The sequence below is a fragment of the Felis catus genome, chromosome A1 (assembly GCF_018350175.1).
Source record: "Felis catus isolate Fca126 chromosome A1, F.catus_Fca126_mat1.0, whole genome shotgun sequence".
NCBI classification, from domain to species: domain Eukaryota; kingdom Metazoa; phylum Chordata; class Mammalia; order Carnivora; family Felidae; genus Felis; species Felis catus.
This window is the reverse complement of record NC_058368.1, coordinates 217,653,040-217,676,293: the sequence shown is the minus strand read 5'-3', so window position 1 is coordinate 217,676,293 and position 23,254 is coordinate 217,653,040. Positions and strand designations below refer to the sequence as shown.

Genomic DNA, 23,254 nt, shown 5'->3' with positions numbered 1-23,254 from the left:
TGCAGGACTACGTAGACCACAATGCCATACTGATATTTTTAAAAATGAACTTAAACCTTTAATTTGCACCTATGTTCAAATTGTATCAATAAAATGCTCATCTTATATTGACCATTTAAATGCATTTGCCAACTAGGTGTCTAATATACATAACTTGGTATTTGTTAGTTATATTATTTGTGAAGGTAGTCTTGGACTTTGAGAATAATGGTTTAGAAGGAGAATTCTTAAATAGACTAATATATTGAACGCTATTTAAAAAACTTTCTAAATGACTGAATTTATGTAAGTTACTTAGTCTTCCTTGAGAAGAACCAGAGTATCCATCTTATGGAGTTGATACAAAAAGTAAATCAGTTGTAAAAGTAAATGTCCTGAGAACAGTGACCATGATTAGCTAGTACTAAACAGTCTAATACAAAATAGATTTTAAAATGTGTGTGTATACATGTATATGGCATGAGCTGTTAGCTCTGGTTTTCATCTCTAGAAAGCTAGTCCTATCCTCAGAGACAACTAGATTTTTTTTCAAGTCGAAAGAACAATTTCAATAAAGAGTTAAAAATGTCAATCTTTCACTCTAGAGAAGTGTGCTTTTCAGTAGCCCCATCACTGATTAGTGCAGGAGAGACTTATTTAAGTCAAATGAACATTCAGAGGCAGAGCTTACCAAGGAGTATGATGATGCAGAGAAGGATGGCGATCAGAGCCCCTGTGCTGAGACCCGCCGAGAGGACCAAGGCCTCTGCATTGCAGGACTGCATGTTTCCTTGATTATCACAAGCGCACACACGGATAGTGAGTGTGCCGGTGCTGCTTTGAATTGGATAATCATTGTCAAATATTAAAATCGGTAGTAGATAGGTGCTCATTTTGTTGCGGCTATACCCATCTTTTCGAGTCATGATTCCTGCTGTATTATCTAAAAAAAAAAAAAAAAAGTGGGGGAAACAATTCAGTCCAGTCTTTAATTTTAGAACATAAGGCCTTATAATTTTACTTTTAAAAATATTCTATACCTTTATTATCTACAATGGTGAAGTTCGGATTGAGAGGAAATTCTGGCACTGGTTCAAAGAAAAATTTGTGGCCTCGGGGAGGATCATCTCTGTCCATGACACTGACAGTCTGAATCAGCTGAAACCAAGTCAATAAATGAAATAAAGCACAACAAAAAGCAACTCATGTTGTTTTTATAGGACATTTTAAATCAGTGTTTGGGTTTTAAAAATATCACTGACATTAAAGAAATAAAAAGAGCCCATTTTCAGAAATTATAGCAAAGCTTTTTATGGTTCTGTATAATATAACAATTAGTTAAGGATAAAAAAATGTCCATCAAGTATTACCGTGCAAGGTATCTCTATGAATTATTGTCCAATTCCCAGCCGCTGCAATATCCAACCTTAAAGAAAAATCCAATCACTCCAACATCTCCTCTTTTAACATTGTTAGAATGTCCCAGTGTGTTTTAATAATAATTGGTTACCAATCTGTTGCCTCCACTAAATAACGATTGTGTCAAAGGCAGAGAACATAACAGATGCACTTTTCAAAAACAAAAGTGCTTAGCACAGCCACTCTTACAGATCAAGGACACTATGAATATAGTTTTGAAACAATGAGTAATATGCCACATGATACCAGAAAGCAAAAGATTTTAAAGCTAGGGGGCACCATAACTACAATCACGTTGCACAGTTTATTCAACTTATTTGTTTTTCTTTTAGTGGTATTCACAAAGCTTAGAAAGAGATACAAATAAATGCTTTTAAGGTTTCATAAAATCAGTGTTGACTTTGAGAAATTATGACACCTCTTAGCTGTGCTTGCTGTAAGTTACACATGTGCCCTCGTGTGAAGACGAAGCTGCAAATTACAGGTCACACAAAAAATTCTATTGAACATTTTACAGTAGAAAAAGCACCAAGCTACATATCGGGTGCCTGTTTTCCTAGTCCTGGGTCTGCCATCTGTGTGGCTTGAAATCATAGCCACTTAATTACTCTTACTTTCAAATTTCTTTTCTTTTTTTTTTTTTATAATTTTTTTTCAACGTTTATTTATTTTTGGGACAGAGAGAGACAGAGCATGAACGGGGGAGGGGCAGAGAGAGAGGGAGACACAGAATCGGAAACAGGCTCCAGGCTCTGAGCCATCAGCCCAGAGCCCGACGCGGGGCTCGAACTCACGGACCGCGAGATCGTGACCTGGCTGAAGTCGGACGCTTAACCGACTGCGCCACCCAGGCGCCCCTCAAATTTCTTTTCCACAAAAACAGTTGCGCCACTCACTTAGAGGCATAGTAGTCCGACTTCTGTGATGAACAACTGTTGGAATTTAATAGTGGTTTGGCATATCCACAGTTTTTGTTACTGTGAACCTTCTGTAGCCATACTAACCTGATGACTCACTAGTGAATGTTTTTTCCTCTTTTAATACTAACTAGGATTTCATTCATTTTATTGACAGAGTGGCATGTAGCTTTATGCTTCTTTATATAATTCTTCTGTATGTGTACAATTATTAAGAGAAATTTAATGCACATTTTCTCCTTAGAAGATTGGGTCATGACATAGAAAAAAATACTTTTAAGACTTCAGCACTTTTGCTTAACCTCCTGTTCCATATTGGCAATGGTATATCCAATATTTAGCAATATTTTATTTTATTTTATTTTATTTTATTTTATTATTTTATTTTTTAACGTTTATTTATTGTTGAGAGACAGAGACAGAGCATGAGCATGGGAGGGGCAAATAGAGGAGGAAACACAGAATCCAAAGCATGCTCCAGGCTCTGAGCTGTCAGCACAGAGCCCGACGTGGGACTTGAACCCACAAACCGCGAGATCATGACCTGAGTCGAGGTTGGCGCTTAACGGACTGAGCCACCCAGGCGCCCCATGATATTTAGCAATATTTTAAATCATAAACAATGTAGGTCCTCTGGTTATACAGCAGAGTTCTTGAAGTGATTAGATCAGCCATTGTTTAAGCATATTTTAACAGAGAATACATATCCGTAGCTTAAAATACATTTTTAACCTTGTTACTTTTAACAAGCAAATTGTTATGTGTCAAGTATCGAAACAACGACAGAAATTTTAATACTAATAGTATCTATTAAAATAATTTTTAGTTCAGATCAATTATTTTTATCAAATATTAATTTGTAATACATATCAATTACTCACATGAAAAGCATATTAATAGACAAACGAGTAAAGAATATCTATACACTGTTGTCAATTGACTTCTTTCTCTGCAAGACATATGTTCAAATCCTAATTTCCAGTACCTGTGAATGTGATCTTATTTGGAAACAGGCTCTCATAGATGCAATCAAGTTAAGTTGAAACCGTGGTGGATTAGTGTGGACCCTAATCCAATGACTGGATTTTTCCCATAAGAAGAGGGAAATAGGGATACAGATAGAATGTCACGGGACAGTGTATGCAGAGATTGGGGTAATTCTTATAAACCAAGGGATGCCAATGGTTTCTGGCACTCACAGGGGCTAGGAAATGGCAAGAAAGAGTCTACTCCTAGAGTTCATAGAGAGGGGATGGCCTGCTGACACGTTGATTCCAGACTTTATTCTCCAGAACTGTGTGAGAGCACATTTCTGTTTTAAGCTTTCTAGTTTGTGGTAATTTCTCATGGCAGCCTTAGGTAACTAATACAGCTGTGAAAATGGCCACACATTTATGAAAAATGTTCAGCCCAAATAATGTTGGGAGGATCCGTGTTAAAATTATTATGAGATATTATTTTTTGGTAGACATTTTAAAATCTAGTGTTGCCCAATAAATAGGCAGTCATCCACTAGATATATGACATATTTAGGCAACTATTTGGAGGCATTGATGAACATTTACATATCAAATTTATTCCTACTTTGAAGGTTGTATCAAAGGAAAAGAATACCAGGTAGTATATAAATATAAATGTACTATAAGGCTCATTATAGTGCTGTCTGCTGAGTTAATATTTTGTTTGTAAACCAAATTTCCATTTTAAGTGGGTAGTTGAATAAACTAATGAATGTATAGCTATGCTGTAAAAATTCAGCATCGGTTTAAAAATAATCATTTGCTAAACTGAGAGTATGTCCATTACATGTTGCAAAGTGAAAAAAGAAAAACAATTTTTAATCCAGATAACTATGTAATGATGCTTTTTTGGCAAGTAAGGATAAGAATAAGAATAAGAATACCCCAATTCTATCTTTTGTGTATGCAAGTGGAATATGGTACATATCTCTGTCTTAGTCTACTTGCTTGGGCTGCCTTAAAAATTATGCAGCCTGGATGGCTTCAATGGCAGAAATTTATTTTTCTCACAGTTCTGGAGACTGGAAGTCTGAGATCAAGGTCTGTGAGAGCTTTCTTTCGGGCTTGCAGACAGCTGCCTTCTTGCTAAGTCCTTACAATGCCTTCCCTTTAAGTGTATGCATAAAAAGAGAGAGAGGGAGAGTGATCTTCCCATTGTCTCTTCCTTAAAGGACACTAATCCTTTCAGATCACAGCCCTAACCTTATGATCTCATTTAACTTTATTTGCTTCCTTAAAAGCTCTATCTCCATACTGGAGGTTAGGGTTTCAAATGAACATTTCGTTCATTGCAATCTCTATTGGAATAAAAAGAAGACTGTATTTCACTTTTATTTTCTGTGTTTAAAAAAACATGATGGAGGGGTGCCTGGGTGTCTAAGTTGGTTGGGCATCCGATTTCCACTCAGGTCATGATCTCATAGATCATGAGTTTGAGCCCCGAGTTGGGCTCTGTGCTTACAGCTCAGAGCCTGGAGCCTGCTCAGATTCTGTCTCCCTCTCTCTCTGCCCCTCCCCTGCTCACACTCTGTCTGTCTCTCTCCTTCAAAAATAAATAAATATTAAAAAAATAAGTAAAATAAAATAAAAAACATGATGAAATTATGTATGATTCTTAACACCCACCCACGTTTTCCTTAAAAAATATCTTAATAACTTGTTAAAATTTCCTTCAATGAAATTTGTGTGGTTACTATCATTTGAAAAATACTATATTAGTGTCAAAAATGAACATATTCTGCAGTTGCTTAAAGTTACTTTAAAGATATCTTATATATGAGGGAACTTTGCAAGAGGACTTTGTAACTCTTGTACAAACAATCTCTTTTTAACTCAATAAGATTAAAGTTGAAAAATCACAAAGTATAATTATCAAACCAAAATGTCTTGCCTGAGAGATTAAAAGAGGAAAATGTAATCAACAAGATAATTATTTTGATTCCCTTTATACTAACACAGAACAATTTCATGTTCATACTTAATGTATTTAGTAATGTATTTCCATTCTATTCTTTTTTTTTCAATATATGAAATTTATTGTCAAATTGGTTTCCATACAACACCCAGTGCTCATCCCAAAAGGTGCCCTCCTCAATACCCATCACCCACCCTCCCCTCCCTCCCACCCCCCATCAACCCTCAGTTTGTTCTCAGTTTTTAACAGTCTCTTATGCTTTGGCTCTCTCCCACTCTAACCTCTTTTTTTTTTTTCCTTCCCCTCCCCCATGGGTTCCTGTTAAGTTTCTCAGGATCCACATAAGAGTGAAAACATATGGTATCTGTCTTTCTCTGTATGGCTTATTTCACTTAGCATCACACTCTCCAATTCCATCCACGTTGCTACAAAGGGCCATATTTTGTTTTTTCTCATTGCCATGTAGTACTCCATTGTGTACATAAACCACAGTTTCTTTATCCATTCATCAGTTGATGAACATTTAGGCTCTTTCCATAATTTGGCTATTGTTGAGAGTGCTGCTATAAACATTGGGGTACAAGTGCCCCTATGCATCAGTACTCCTGTATCCCTTGGGTAAATTCCTAGCAGTGCTATTGCTGGGTCATAGGGTAGGTCTATTTTTAATTTTCTGAGGAACCTCCACACTGCTTTCCAGAGCGGCTGCACCAATTTGCATTCCCACCAACAGTGCAAGAGGGTTCCCGTTTCTCCACATCCTCTCCAGCATCTATAGTCTCCTGATTTGTTCATTTTGGCCACTCTGACTGGCGTGAGGTGATACCTGAGTGTGGTTTTGATTTGTATTTCCCTGATAAGGAGCGACGCTGAACATCTTTTCATGTGCCTGTTGGCCATCCGGATGTCTTCTTTAGAGAAGTGTCTATTCATGTTTTCTGCCCATTTCTTCACTGGGTTATTTGTTTTTCGGGTGTGGAGTTTGGTGAGCTTTTTATAGATTTTGGATACTAGCCCTTTGTCTGATATGTCATTTGCAAATATCCATTCTATTCTTGAATATAACTCAGTTTCAACATAATTATGAATCCAGGTAGAAACTATTTCTTATAGATAGATAGATAGATCTATATGTATAGACATTTATTATATACCAGTATATAAATTAAAGCATATATTACAACTTTTTCTATTATATCATGGGTTCCATAATAGAAACCACTTCAAAAGTTACCTTTTTAGATCACTGTGAATGTTCTGGTAAGGGGAGATAAACAGGTGACAAAGAGGAATGGCAATAATTTGCATGAAAAAAAAAAAAAAGATTTGTTCCAGTGAATGAATATAATGGTACCTGCCTTTGGAAACAGGAAAAAACAAATTTAAGTTTATAATGGTTTTATTTACCTGCCCAGGCTTTGCATTTTCACAAACAAATGTTTCATAGTACATGGCAAATTCCGGAGCATGGTCGTTTATATCTAGAATTCTGATGAAGACAGGGATGTGGCTACTTTGTTTTGAGTTATCTGCAACAAGAACATGTGTAAGACTTCAGTCTCATTTACAGAGAAGCGGTGACACCACTCTCCCCATTTGTAACTTAGCAACAGATCATTTATGTGGTATTCACTTTCTCAATTGGATTGCTGATGAATATCTCAGCTTGCTTACATGGTCCAGATGGAAAGCATGATTAAAAAGAGGAGAATATGATTGAGAATGAAGTATTATTATTTGTAAGGCATAATTTTCTTAGATTACTTATTTTTATGAGGTTAGATTACATTTCCATCCTACAGTAAGCTATAAGAGAAAATTAAATTTAAAAAGTGGATATTTGATAATCATTAAATAATATAATATCCAACACACACTCAGGCTGCTAACGATAAAATTGTTTCACTCAAGAAATAGAGTCTACTTATTGCTGTTATTTTACCACTTTGGTGTTCAGATGGATGTATTTCCCACTCACTTATTTCTGTGGCTGTAATGGTGATGTTGTGCCAAGGAGATGATTCCCGGTCCAGGGGTTTCAAAGTGAAAATAGAGCCATTTTCGGAGTGAATACTAAAAATCCGGTCCATATCAGTATGCCGATCAATGGAGTATCTGGCAGAAAAGAGATTCATGAATCTAGGCATTATATTAAGATTATTAGTTCATCTACTATTTCTTAAAAGTTATAGGCAATTCAAACAATGTTCTCATAAAGTCATGACAGTAAAATGCTAATAACTTTCTTGAATTTTTATTTAATGTAACTGTCACTTAGACGATATGATATGTTTGGCCTTTTCCATCATTACTATTCTACGATTGTGTGACTTTAGAGTTATTATTTATACTCAGGAATACTTGCAGCAGCCTTTGAGTGAGTTTTTAATTGTCACTTGATTTACTTATCCTATTATAGACCTATTGCAGTGCTTGAGACATATTAAGTAGTCATATTAAATTTGATGGAGTCAGTTGCATAGATAAATTGAAATTATGTTAAAAAGAAACATAAGAACTTGTCCACAGAGTCCTTATGGCTATAAGTGAATAGAGAAACTGTTGTAAAATACTTTGCTCTTGAATGGCTCTCTTTTAGGGAACATATCAGCTGAATCAAAGGTCATCCTCCAATCTATTCCTCTGACCTATTCCAGATAAAAATGAAATGACATATTACATAGAGTTCCATCACTCTTTCTCATCAGGGTTGGATATGGACACTCTATGATTGGCAAAATAATGCCTCCTCATGTCCCCCAAAGGATGCCTACTTCTTAATCCCTGAAACCTATGGATATGTTACTTTACATGGTAAAAGTAACTTTGTAAATGTGATTAAGGTTAAAGTCATTGAGAAGGAAGACTATTCTTAATTATCTAGATAGGCCTAAATGAATCATGGAAACCATTTAAAGTGGATGAAGAAGGCAGAGATGTGCTCTAGAGAAATGAAACAGGAGGAAAAAAAAAAGAGATTTAAAGTATGGAAAGGAATTGATCTCTTATTGCTGGCTTTGAGGATTGCAGGAAGGGGTATCATGCCAAAGGATGCAGGCCACCTCTAGAAACTCAGAATGAACCTTCAGCTGAAAGACAGCAAGAAAATAAGAATTACAGTCCTGCAACTGCAAGGAACTGAAATCTACTAATGACCTAAACGAGGAAGGAAATGATTGCTCTCCTACCGTGTCCAGACAGGAATATGGCCCTGTCCACAGTAACATCTTTAGCCCAGTGAGATTCATCCCAGATCTCGAACCCATAAAACTTTAAGATAATAAATTTAAGTTACTTTAGGCACTAAGTTTATGGTAATTTGTTATGGCAGCAATAGAAGGCTGTAATGTAATCATAAGAAAGATCTTTTAAAAGGCTAGCTTATAATAAAATACCTTAGGTCAGGCCATGTTAGGCTGTACTAACACATCTCTTTGAGATTTCTGCTGCTGAGTATCTAATTAAGCCATATAGGAAAATAAGTGTTTCTCAAACATTAACATTCATATGAATTACATTGGGATTTATTTATTTATTTATTTATTTATTTATTTATTTATTTATTTATTTTTAATTATTTAAAAAATTGGTTTTTAATGTTTATTCATTTTTAAGAGACAGAGAGTGACAGAGAATGAGTGGGGGAGGAGCAGAGAGAGAAAGGGAGACACAGGATCTGAAGCAGGCTCCAGGCTCTGAGCTGTCAGCACAGAGCCCAGTACAGGGCTCAAACCCATGAACCAGGAAATCATGACCTGAACCAAAGTCGGATGCTTAACTGGCTGAGCCACCCAGGCACCCCTACATTGGGATCTTTTTAAAAACGGATTCTGATTCAGTAGGTCAGGTGTTGGAGCTGGGATTTTGTATTTCTAACAAACATCTTAGGTCAATCCCATGTTATAAGACTTTAGACAAGACTTAATATAGTAAAGCTATATACCATGGGATAAACTGTTCAGAATAAAGATGGAAAAAGGAAGAAAATGACAGACAACAAAGAAACTAATCAACATCTGGTGTAGTTCTCATTTTTCTAAATATCTTATTAAAGTCACTTAACAAATGAACTCCTTTTTGATCTGGTGAATTTGGAAATTACGGCTCCCATTATAAATCTGTAATATATTCACTATCAAACATTGACTTTCATAAACATAAGTAATAGAAATTGAGCAGCCAGTGTTCCTTTTTTTTTTTGCTTCCAAGATTTTATTTAAATTCAAATTAGTTAGCATATAGTGTAATATTGGTTTCAGGAGTAGAATTTAGTGATTCATCAATTACATACAACATCCAGTGCTCATCTCAACAAGTGCCCTCCTTAATTCTCATTGCCCATTTAGCCCAAATCCTCCTGCCTACCTTCCCTCCAGCAGCCCCCAGTTTGTTCTCTACAGTTAAGTAGTTAAGAGTCTTTTATGGTTTACCACCCACACTGATTTTATCTTATTGTTCTAAACATTGTGAAACATTTGTAATTTAAAAAATATTTGATGAAAATACATTTAGGTTTTCTATGTTTTTTTTGTTTGTTTGCTTTGATTGTTTTAAAAAAGAGCCTGTGATTTAGTCTATGGCTATAAGACCTATATTGAACTTAAAGGATCCATTAGTAAACTCAGATTTCCAAAATAATTATAATAATTTAACATCATGGGCCTTGCCTAGTTTATTTTATGCTAAATTTTATAAAATGATTGTCTCAACTGACAGATACTATTTCAAAGTAAGTATTTGAGCATGTGGGAAAAAAATATGTATGTACTGGATTTCATCTCAAAGGTGGAATAGCTAAAAACTTTGCATGGTTGGTTTTAGATTCTTGTCTGTACCTTAGTCTCAAAATATAAAACCAGTCCGTCACCTTCTTGCCCTTTGGAAGAGTTGTGCAATGGGTAGTAGAGCTACATGGAAATGGTAGTATCTTCTCACTTTTTCAATAATCATAATGGTAATTTTTCTACATGGTGTTATGAAAATAATTTGGGAGATTTGAAAAAAACCTTATATAATATATGGTCACTGCCTAATACTAGTGATACTTTTGATGTGGGAACTCCTAAGCAGATCACTAGAACCAAGATATAAAAATCAATATATAAAATACATAATGGCGTATGCATATATCTCCTAGGAACAAAAGTTCTATCAGATTTTAACCAACAATTCAATGTCAGACAAGGATCTGAGATGACTCTTATTTTTCAAATAACTATTAATGTACTAAAATTGAGGACAATGGTCATATTAAATTTTCTCTTTTTAATCTCTATTGCTTAATACATGCCTAAAAAAAATACAGTGTTTTCTATCTCTACAGGTCAAGTCTCCTATATTTTAGTTCCTAACGTGGACTAGGATAGTCATTAGAACATTTTTTAAAATGTTGTATTTTACTTAAATAGTTACACCAAATTCTGCTCATGAATAAAACAAACCTAAAATGAACACAAAGAAAGCACAGTAAAAGAACATAACCACATCCATGTATTGAATGCAATTCAATTTATAATATTTGCCTGAATATATATGTATTTTTTCATTGTTGGAAAAGTCAATAGCAACCATTATCTGCTTATGGCTAAATAGACATTGGATTTCTTCTTACTGTTTGAACTGCAAATCAAAATTAAAAAAAAATCCTTTATGTTTATTATTACTTGCCCTAGAGATTAGCATGGGTGTTTCTATGATTGAGGAATAGCTAACAATTCTAACCTTATGTAAGTCCAGCTTTGACTCACTTGGAACTTATGTGGGACCAACATAAGTCTGGGTTTCTGACTGTTCTACACTTAGATTCAATCTTGAAAGGAACTACTTTTCAGGTTGAGACTTCATGATGGAGAACCACTTTTTTTTTTTAATTTTTTTTTTCAACGTTTATTTATTTTTGGGACAGAGAGAGACAGAGCATGAACGGGGGAGGGGAGAGAGAGAGGGAGACACAGAATCGGAAACAGGCTCCAGGCTCTGAGCCATCAGCCCAGGGCCCGACGCGGGGCTCGAACTCACAGACCGCGAGATCGTGACCTGGCTGAAGTCGGACGCTTAACCGACCGCGCCACCCAGGCCCCCCTAGAACCACTTTGACAATTTAGAAATAGCTCAGTTTAACATGAATACTGCCAACTTCCAGGTCTATATTTGCCCTAGTGCAAATGATGTCTCACAATTTGTCAAAACCCAGAAATATTTTTCTTTTATCCAGCAGCCAGTATTCTATTTTCAACACAGAATGGGGCATTTTTATTTACCTATTAATAATAAATACAGTGGATTACCACAGATGACCAGAAAGAACCTGATAAACACTTAACACAGAACAAAGCTATCTCTATGTTCTAGTAGACAGCCTATTAAAAAAACACTATTTTATTGATCTCCTTACATTTAAGTTTGAGCAATAAGTTTTGTTTTTTTTTTAAAAAGACCACTGGTATAATTTTTTAACTGAACACCTTCTGCAACAACAGGATGTGCAGAAACAGCAAATAAGTAAAAAGCACAAGAGAACTGAGGTGTGGAAGCGAACTCTGGTTTTACTTTGTTTGCTTTTAATTTTTAATGTTCTCCCATTAAGAATCTAACACATACCAGATCCCTGCATTTTCATCTAGCACAATAAAATATGTAAAGTAAATTACAAACACCAGAACAAATCAGTACTATGCAGAAATATGTCAAAGATAGTATTCCTTTTCCTTTCCTGAATTCCAGGTACATCTTTCCCTGACTAAGTCAATATAATTAGGTAATAAGTTTGTTCTTTTCTTTCAATCCACTGCTTTCCAGAAATGTGTTTTCTATCTATGACCTATGGAAGTTTCATTGTCCTTCAAAATGAGAATGTGGCTATATAATGCTTGAATGAATAGTTAAAATCTTTTTGTTGTTGTTGTTTTTTCAAATATTAGTGGCATTATTTTTATTTTTTTATTTTTATTTTTAAAATGTTTTAATGTTTTTTGGTTTTGAGAGACAGAGACAGAGCACAAGTGGGGAAGGGCAGAGAGAGAGGGAGACAAAGAATCTGAAGCAGGCTCCAGGCTCTGATCTGTCAGCACAGAGCCTGACACAGGGTTTGAACCCACCAATCATGAGATCATGACCTGCACCAAAGTCAAACACAACCAACTGAGCCACCCAGGCACCCACCATTATTTTTAAATAATCATAATTTGTAAGTAAATAATAATAATTTTCCTACTCTATAATAAAATCAGACAACTATTAAGGAAACTGTTACACACACACACACACACACACACACACACTTATTTGCCAATTTCAGCTTAGGGTGGAATCATGTACATTTTCCTGAAGCAGCACTAAAAAAGCATTTTTTTTCCTTAAGGTTGTTGTGTACATACTTCTCACTTTGCAGTAAAAAAGATTTCTTCTCAAATTTGTTGAACTTTAAATGTTGAGTATAAAATAGGTGTGAAATGAGACAACATGTTCTTTCAGAACCTGTAAAGCTATAATCAACCCTATAACTTGAGAAATCCATGATTACTAATGGGGTGAAACAGAACTGACAACAGCTGCTAATTGTAATCATAATTTCATGTTGCAAGTGGCAGATGTATTTCAGAAAATATGTTTGATGAACAGATTTACTGGTGAGTGAGAAATAGTTCCTCAGATTTCCCTGGAAAATATTTGTCCATGATGCTTATCATAGCCTATTTTCTGCTCTGGGGATCAGTCATCCTTCTAAATTCTATAAGAGCAAACAAAAGAGTCACATATTACAATGTTGTCTCCTTGTTGAATTATTGCTAGTTTTTCACACTGTAATTTGATACATAAATGTTTTCTTTGCATATATCTTTATGCAAACAGGAATCAGCCTATATGTTAACAGGCTTGGCAATATTTTAGAAATACAATTGAGGATAAATTTGTTTCTTCAATACTTTTCTTCTTTTCATAATTTCTGAGTTTTTATAGGTAAACCTCTGTACATTGTTTCTTTCTTTATACTTGAGTACTCTATAAAACAAATATTTTGGGGACAGATATAAACTTAAAATGTACCAGCCACTTTTATAAACTATGAAGCAAGGTTGCAAGTTTATCAGTCTCTGAGCTAGAAATTTTACTGCTAACATTGTATCCTGAGGAAATTCCAGATATAGAAAAGTATATATTTATATATACACTGAGCATATTATATATCTATATCTATGTCTGTTTACATCTATGTCTAATACATATATATACAGGTTGAAAGACTGTTTGCAACTAAATTTCCATCAACCATGTATCACCTACATGGTAGTGTGTTATTTATACAATAGAAGTTTATTGAGAAGTTTAATGGCATTATCAAATATTCACAATTAATAAAAATGCATACACCTCTATGTATTATAATGATCTCTACTTACTAAAATTAGTGATTGATAAATTGAAAGTTTCAATACTTGATAAAAATAGAATAAAATGCCACTGAAGTATCTATTGAGAATAGAATTATACCTGTCTTCTTTGCTGCAAAATTTCCTGTGTAAGAATGACTAAATATGTTGATCAAAAACATGTTTAAAATGATATTTTGAATGTCCCTTTGTAACAACTATAGAATAACAAGGGTTGGATTTGCCAGCTCCCCCCCCCCCCCACACACACACACAATCCACTAACACTAAATGAAATATATGAAACAATTATTTTTGAAGGATTAGACACCAGAGAACAATGACCATAATCTCAGAGAAAAGAGAAAGATATGAAATGATACATAAGACTTCCCTAGTTTGCCGCCAGGGGGAGGTTCCAGACAGTGAAACAGGAAGTGGGATCCCAGATGGAGTCTGTCAGCCCCCTCAGTTCAGGAGATAATGCTGATAGTCCATGTTGAAACCAAACTGCCTAGAATTTTAAAGATGGAGTAATTCAAGGGAGAGAGTTTCATAGAGAGGAAACTACCGAAATTTGAAGAGAACGCTACTCAACTTTTCAGCGGAGTTCTGATCAGAACTCACGTGGGAACAGATAGAGTGAAGCAACAGAGGTATTCAGTCACAAGGATAAGAAGGAATGAAACTGTGAACTAGCCTGTCACAGGGAAGGGTTCTAGTTTCCACCAGCCAAAGGAAAAAGTTCAAACTCAGGGGGCTTTGGTAGACTACTCAGAAAGGTTTTACTTGATTTTTTTTAAGTTTATTTATTTATTTTGAGAGAGAGAGAGAGAGAGAGAGAGAGAGCAAGAGGGGCAGAGAGAGAGGGAGAGAATCCCAAGCAGGCTCCACACCATCAGCGCAGAGCTGGATGCAGGGCTCAAACCCTTGAACTGTGAGACTATGACCTGGGCCGAGATCAAGAATAGACCACTTAACCGACTGAGACACCCAAGTGCCCCTGAAAGGTTTTGCTTGATTTATTGGGTAAAATTAGGTCTAGAAAAAGGGCACAAAAGCTAGGTCCAAAAAGATTAAGATGTTTCAAGTAACTTAATCACACATCTGAATGGAGCTCAAGAATATTTATGAAAATGCAAAGCTATCTAACACTAACCACAGTGAGAGCACAATGTTTGATATCCAATCAAAACTTACAGGCATGCAAAAAACAAGAAAATATGACTGAAAGAAAATATGATTGAAGAAAATCCTAGCAATTGAAAACACTGAGAAAAACACTTTCAGAGGAGAAACTATAACCTGTAAAATGAAAAATATTCTAGATGAATTAAAGCAGGTTAGATATTGGGGGAAAAAAAAAGCTTGGTAAACTTGAAGATGAAGATGAATGGGAACTATTTAAAATGACTAAGAGGGAAAAGAGAAGATTAAATAAACAGCACCAGTGCACTGTGTTACGTTTTCAAGAGACCTAGTATTATTATAATTAAATGCCCTTAAAAAGAAGAATGTAGGGCAAAAAAATATTAAAGAGATTACAGCTGAAAACTGTTCCAAATTTGAAGAAAGGCATAAAGCTACATATTCAGGAAGCTTTATAAACTTCAAATACAAAATGAATGAAGCATACTATAGACAGGAGCATCATAATCAAATTACTTAAAAGTAGTGACACAATTTAAAAGCATCCTAAGGAACAACTGACAAGTTACAAAGAGAACAATAAAGATTAGGGCAATGCAAAAGTTTTACTGTATTGGTAGAAAAAACAGCTTTGGCCTCTAAAGCTGTAACTAAATAAATAAAAATAAATAAATATAAATAAAAAATTTAGTTAGCACTAAAATGTACATATGAAAATAGGAATGGGTCTCAAATCAATGATCTCAGCTTCTGAATCAAGGAAATAGGCAAGAACAGCAAATGAAACTCAATGTAAGCTGAAGAAAGAATAATCAGAGAAAAAAAAGAGAAAACAAACAATTGAAAAAATCATTTAATCACACAGGTCAGCAAAAAGACAGAAGTAGATACAAATTAACAGTATCATGAAGGACTATTATTATTAGAGGTATCAAAAGGACAATAGGAATATTATGAACAACTTTTTTTCAACTTTGATGAAACTACCAAATTCCCTGAAAGATGAAGGAAAAGGAAAACAAAGCCAAACAGGCTCATGTAAGAGTTAAGATAAACTGAAGTCTTACAACTGGTAAGGAAATAGGATTTGTAGTTGTGACTCATAGAAAAAAGAGAATGTCATCCTTTGCTTTTAAATTGTACTAAACATTTAGGGGAAAATAATGTCATTTCTATGCAAACTCTTCCAAAAAATTAAAAGAGGATCTTATACTTATGACTGCATCCTGTGAGACAGTTTTACGATGACTCTAAATCCAAACAGATGTTACATGAAAACAAAACTGTAAAATAATGTCCCAATGAAAATAAGTGCTGGGGCGCCTGGGTGGCTTAGTCAGTCAAGCATTAATCTTGATTTTGGCTCAGGTCACGATCTGACAGTTCCTGAGATTGAGCCCTGCATCGGACTCTGATTCAGGATCTGTGCTGGAGTATGCTTAAGATTCTCTCTCCCTCTCCCTCTCCCCTTCCCCTTCTAAAAAAAAGTGCAAAATTATTTTTAAACTTTAGTGAATTGAATTCAATAATATATAATAACAATAGCATAATGTGGCTAAGTGACATTTATCCCAATAATGCAGAGCTTGTTCAATATATGAAAAATAAATCAAACATATTTCATATTGAACATATGAAAAAACGCACAACATATCGGCATAGAGATACAATTATACCCCTATTAGAATGGCTAAAGAGGCTCCCAAGTATTGGTGAGGCTATATAGAAACTGAATCCATCATAATTGCTGGTAAAAATGTAAAATTGTATAGCCACTTTAAACTGTATAGCCACTTTAAAATGTAAAATTGTATAGCCATTGTTTAACTTTAAATAATATGCTGTTTTCTTAAGTGTTAAATACATATCTGCCTGATGATCTGATCATAATTCTTCTAGGTATGTTTTCAAGAAAAGTGAAAACATATAACTATACAAATACCAATGGGCAAATATTTGTATATGTACTTATCAACTGATCAGTGAACAGATAAACAAAATGTGGTATTTCTGTACATTGGAATACTTTTCAGCAATTGGAGGGATCAACTACTGATGTACATAACAACATGGAAAAGTCTCAATATGGTTACGCTAAGTGAAACAAGTTAGACGAAAGAGAATAAACACTGTATGATTGCATTGGTATAAATTCAAGAAAACAGAATCCATTCTGACCTATATCAACACAAACCCGATCGTTGTTTGTCTGGGGATCAGGGGTGGGTTTTGGGAAGTTTGGGAGGGAGGCATTAAAAAGACATGAAGAAACTTTTTGGGTAAGATATATCTACATTATCTTGAATTTGATGATGTTTTAATGGGTGTAAGAATATACAAGAGTTTCTCAAATCATACAGATTAAAGTTGTGCAGTTTATTGTTGGTCAATAATATCTTAATACAAGTGTTCAAAAAGAAGAATGAAAAGGTTGTAATTTTCTGGGGTGTCTGGGTGGCTCAGTTGGTTAAATGTCCGACCGGCTCAGGTCATGTTCTCATGGCTTGTGGGTTCGAGCCCCGTGTCGGGCTCTTTGCTGACAGCTCAGAGCCTGGAGCCTGTTTCGGATTCTGTGTCTCCCTCTCTCTCTGCCCCTCCCCTGTTCGGAATCTCTCTCTCTCTCTCTCTCTCTCTCTCTCTCTCTCATAAATAAACATGAAAATAATTTTCTTAAAAAGGCTGTAATTTTCTAAGCTAACATGTCTGTAGCTGGAGCTGATGAAACTCCCTACTGTGGGAAATGGGGAAAATGAAGAGAAACTAGACCAAATTCTGAGGGGCAAAATACATGTTTTGCCTTTTGCATAATTTTGTCCCTGAGGGATCTACCTTGTATAACTGAAGTCAGTCAAATTAGTCTACAAATGCAGCACATTATATTAATTATCTCTAATTAGTAAACAGGTCATTAGGAAAGCAGAGTATGACTGCTAAAGAATTGGCTATGTATTCAGATCAACTGAAGTTTGAATCCTTGGTCTGCTAACTATATTACACTGTGTCCTTAACTCTTGGCATCTCTATTTATTCTTCTATAAAATTTGGGTGATAAGAGTTGTACCTGCCCAATAAAGTTGTAATGAGGCTGAGCTGAGCTAATAAATATATATCTCTTCAGACTCTCTAGTTTATACCAGGTGCTCAATAAACGGTAACCATTATTTTACAGAAGAAGGGATAGGCAACATGTTTGACAGTCTCATGTCATGAATTTAATGCCACAATCAGACACTCATCTTCAGCCACCCATTGTATTCATTCATTAATTTCACAACTATATTTACATTCCCCTTAAGAACCATATAAAACAATCACTTAAGATTCTGGCATATTTGAAATCTTTGAAATGGTCCATACTATATTCAAACTTTGGGAAAGTATTTACGCTATACTACACAATATGATACTAATTTTAATGTTTTATATTTGCGAGTATCATTACTTTCTTTACTAATTCTCTGTTATTAGAAAAGGTTGACATATTGTTTTTTCCAAAAATTTTGATGCCTAGTGACTATTTTTAAAAGATGTTTCCACATTTTCAAATTATCTCTTAATAGCATTCCTAGAACAAATTTTTCTTCTAATTTATTTGTCTAGGTCATTTATTATTTGAACTATGACTTCTCCAAGAGAGGCAATGAGATAAGAATCACTACAGCGGGGGATTAAAATCACAGACTCTTAGAGCCAGATGGCCTGATTCTCAAATCCAGCTTTGCCACTGACTAATTGTTTGGCAAGTTATTTAAATGCTGTGTCTTAATATTATCATCTGCAGTCAGGTATAATAATAGGATCTACCTTGCAAAATGATGAGTCAAATACAAGAATATATTGAGATCACTTAGAAGTTAGTTCAACTAAGAATCGTGCTATGGAAGGATTTAGTCTTATCACTGTACTTGATCATACATAATACCATGTTATTTTTTTCAAACAGCTTGTAAATGGACGATGATTATTTTTCTGCAAACTTAAATTATCACAAAATACTTACTTTATTAAATTGTTCATAGCATCTGGATCATATGCTGTAACCTGTCCAATGATGCTGCCCTCCTTTACATCTTCATCTACTTCTATCAAGTAATAAAGTTTACTAAACACAGGAGGCTCATCTATATCTTCTACAGATATTTTGACCACAGCTGTGTCTTTGAAAGGTCCCAGGTGTAGAAATCGTGGATCAGGGTGAGTGTTACTTGCATCCACTCTTAAAGTGTACAGCATTTTGCTTTCAAAATCTAAATTCTGGAGTTAAATAAGAAAAATTAGTATAATATAGCAGATATGACAAGGGAAGACAATATTAAATTTGAATATCCAGCTCTGTTACTGGTGCCAGGAATTGTGGTTAAAAAACTTCCTCAGTTATTGCTGCATAGGTATATCAAATAAACTAGTAATTTTTTGTTTTGTCTTACACTTATTCATAGGGGGTAACTGAATATAATGGTATGCACATTAAGACTGAATCCCACTTATTAATGCAATTCACATTTTGATGGTCACAGGCAAATGTATTATCTAATGGATATACAGATTATTTGCTATTGTTATTAATGTTATACAAAGTTAAAATCAGAGTAAATATAAAATAAAGTAGAGATTTAGCAAACTGCTCATATAAGTTGCCCCCTTAATTCCAACATTTCTAAAACTGATATTTTAAAAAGAAAAAGCATATTTCATTCATCTTAACACTATGGAAAGCAAGATGTGAATGGAAACAGAAAAATCAGGAAAATAGAACATGATCAATATTTAGCTGGATTATTCTAGATCCAGTGTGTTCTCCCACACTGCATTAAAAATCAAGAAATCCAAAGTAAAACACACATATTCAAGTTTCATCTACTTGAAGAGACAAATTGGAATATTTTGAAAAGTGTGTGAAATAAAGTTATGACTGCATGCCTATTTTTTCAGCCAGGGAGAGTATAAAACAAGGACTTTCGAGGCTATCTGGTCCTACCTTGAGTGTCTGCTATAAGCACAAGCAATTAAGGCTTTGTATCACTTTTTAAGTGTCAGTGGTGAAGATGCGTAACTTGAGATGAAGCCACAACTATACCCCCTTCTACGAAGACTGTAAAGATGGGAAAAATAAATCCTAGGCTTTTCTTCCCTTAACTGAAAAGCAAAAATAAACTATAAGCACTCAATGAAAAAATGAAGACAGCGTAAAGAAACCTGTTTGACAGTTATAATCCCTTCCTGTGTGTCCTTGTCAGTGATGACATCAAACATGTCTGTTCCATCTCCTTCAGCAATGCTGTATTCCATTTCAGCATTCTCCCCCACATCAGGGTCATCGGCTTTTATCCTTCCAACATAGGTTCCAAGAGGTACGGACTCGGGAGAATTAAATTGATACGTACCTGAAAATTCAATCAGAGCTGTTTTGGCATTTCATCTTCAGATAACAAAAACCTTTCTTTTCCTCTGCCTTTTTTACTTCAATAAATTAATTTTAAACTGGGAGAGTTTTTCATCATATTGAATTGTAAGCTGTCAAAAATTATAGATTTATTAAATTGGAAAAATAATTTATAAAGGCAGAGCACTCTCACTTTGTAAATGAGAAATATAAGTTCCAGGAAGATTAAGTGGATGCTCCAAGGTTATTGAGATAACAGATGGTAGGCACGATATTAGAATCCAGAACTTTTACTTAAGAGGGCAAGAAAACCAATTATTTACCGCTTATCTGGAGCTTTCAATATTGTCATTATACATTTTCACAATTTCAAATATTTCAAAAACATGCACTTATTCTTATATTCTAGGTCAGAGATAGAAAAATAAACCCATACACAGGAATTTCCTTCCTTCCTTCCTTCCTTCCTTCCTTCCTTCCTTCCTTCCTTCCTTCCTTCCTTCCTTCCTTCCTTTTTGCTTGTTAATGCCTTTAAGGGATATGAATGTTTCTGTTTCCTTCAGTTCCAGCCAATTATATTGCATTGTGGTGTCCTTGAAAGGATTTTAGTTTGTGACAATTTGTTCAAGAATCAACAGGAAAAAGTTAAAAACAAAAGTTAATGAAAGTTAGAGATGTTTTTAAACATGTAAAATGTGCTGCATTCTGTATAAGGCCAAAGGCCCTCTATATTAATTTATTTAATTCTAATATCCATCCTCATAATACCAAAGTAGGGATAGGGCTCAAGGAAACAATCCTATAAAATTGAGAAAAACAGCATGCAAAACTAAGTCTCTCTGATTCAAAGTCTTCTCTCTCTAATTTGTTTGGTGATTAAGGAGGACTTCTAAATCCAGCTGCCTGGATTTGAATTCTCATCACTGGGCAAGTTAAATTCTCTAACCCTTGATTTCTTCATCTATAAAATTGGGTGATAATGACAGCAATCATCTCATAGTTTTTTTTTTAATGAGAATTACATGAAATTATGTCTTTTATATGTTTAGCCCGGGGATAGTTCTTAAACATTTTTTGTTATTACTACTATTATTGTTCTAAACCTTTTGCTAAGATTATAATGGATCATGGAATTATAGAGTGCCAAGCCGTTTGAGAATTCATCAAGTCATACTGTTTCAGTTTATATTTAAGGAAACTGAATGCAAAGTTTAGATTTATGTTAATTAGGCTTATTGTTCATATTCTTAGCAAACTTTTTAAAATATTTATCAGATACATATGTCAACCATCCAAAGCTGAATCATCAAATAGTTTAATTTTGATTAGCTTGGAAAAATGCTCTAATGTATTAGATTCAATATCATAAATTTAAATTTGAGACCCCCTCAACTGAACATTTCCAAATAGGCCCTTCATATTTGTATTCACTGCAAAATGGAAAGGATTGGAATCTGTTTGTGTGGGAATTCATGGCATGCAAAGCATTCAGGATTTAACATACGTGCCTAAAATGGTGATGACTAAAAGGGTATTGACTGATTTGACCTTTACAAGTAGATAACAGATACTAGCAAACATGTCTCAGATGCCATCAGAAAGAAGGCATACCACAACTCAAAGGGCCATTAAGAAAAACAAGTGCTGCCATTTGAACCCATTTTGTGTTGATTGTAATACTAGTATCTGATATCTGAGACTTTAAAATATCAAGTCTGTGTTTTAGAATCAAATAAGGGAGTATAATTCTTATATACAGATAGGATAACTGTGTATAAGATAATCTCAGATAACTGAGGTCTGACGAGTGACAGACATAGGATTTGAAACCAGGCTGTCAGAACTAAGAGTCCGTGCTCTAAACCGTGAAACAGATAAGAGAAAGAGTGAGATGATCACAGCCAATATTGGGAAGTCAATTTGTGGGAAATTATCATATTTTGTCGGAGGGATAGGTTGTGGATTTGTCTTTGTTCACAACCGAATAGTGAAAACACTGGTACAAATATAAGCCTCTATTCGTAGTGTGTTGGAGAAGGCTTCCTACGCGAGAGAAATAAAACCTTCCTTACTCTGGGGAAATCGTGGAGGATTGTTGTTGACATCTGTCAGAGTGATGTTTACGGTGGTGGTTCCAGAAAGGCCTCCCATCTGGCCGCCCATGTCTTTGGCTTGTATAACCACTTGGTACTGTTCTCTGTTTTCTCTGCTCATGTCTGGTAGTGCAGTTTTTATTATGCCTTTTAGAAAAAGTAGACAAATATTTTACAATTTAATCACTGAGTTCTAAGATTAACCTATGCAAGATCTATTTTGTAGAAGTTCATCATAACAAACAACCAAAAAGCTGGTGTACCTAACTGTATGAAATCCATAACCAATTTAATGTAATGGACAGAACAGACAGAATTCTTCCACTGGCTATTGTACAGGGAATGAGCTTGGCTAAATCAATTTAATTATACTTTTTGATTTAAAAAAAATTAACTTCATTAAAAAATCTTCAGATGAATAAGCTTACTTAATTTGATGATTTTCACATTCTTTCTGTTTTGAGTATTTCCTAGGACACAAAAAGTGCTAAATTTCAAATTTTGTATTTGGTGTCATAAATTTAATCTCTGTAGATAATAGTCTAAAAGGATAACAGTTCAAATAATCTATTTAAATAATATGAAATTTGTTTTTATTTCCATGGAATAACTATGGGGAATAAGTGGAAGCATAATACTGAATCAATAGCTCTTAAAATACAGAAAAATCTATAATTGTGCATCCGGATGTATTACATAATGAGATGAGAAAGAAACCAAGTATGAAAGGCTATTACCTGATTCTGGGTCCACGGAAAAATATGGCTGTCCTTGCAGTATGCTGTAGACCACTTTTGCACTGTTTCCATAGTTGGCATCATCTGCATCTGTTGCGGTCACTTGTATGACAGACGTACCTACACGAATCCCACCCACCCAAACAAAGATACTTAAATACTTCTAACTTTGAAACAGTCTTTCCGAAAAATTATTGCTGGTGGGTCATGTGGTATGTTAGATGATGGTACATGTTCAAAGAAATGTGTTGAAATGATGCTGCCTCAAAAAAAC

At 34.7% G+C, this 23,254-nt stretch overlaps 1 protein-coding gene across 2 annotated transcripts in view; it reads right to left on the bottom strand.

The window, feature by feature from the left end:
- CDH9 (cadherin 9) overlaps positions 1-23,254 on the bottom strand; it is a 136,981-nt gene that overhangs the window by 5,380 nt on the left and 108,347 nt on the right. Inside the window, exons 4-11 of one of the 2 annotated variants that reach the window (XM_019812404.3) lie at positions 22,981-23,100; positions 22,223-22,390; positions 19,964-20,151; positions 18,768-19,021; positions 7,192-7,364; positions 6,657-6,778; positions 1,020-1,137; positions 671-922 (exon numbers count right to left, since the gene is read on the bottom strand). In XM_019812404.3, coding sequence (XP_019667963.1) covers positions 671-922; positions 1,020-1,137; positions 6,657-6,778; positions 7,192-7,364; positions 18,768-19,021; positions 19,964-20,151; positions 22,223-22,390; positions 22,981-23,100 — 1,395 coding nt within the window. The remainder of the gene's footprint in view (positions 1-670; positions 923-1,019; positions 1,138-6,656; positions 6,779-7,191; positions 7,365-18,767; positions 19,022-19,963; positions 20,152-22,222; positions 22,391-22,980; positions 23,101-23,254) is intronic. The other variant, XM_003981527.5, reaches the window with a different exon arrangement.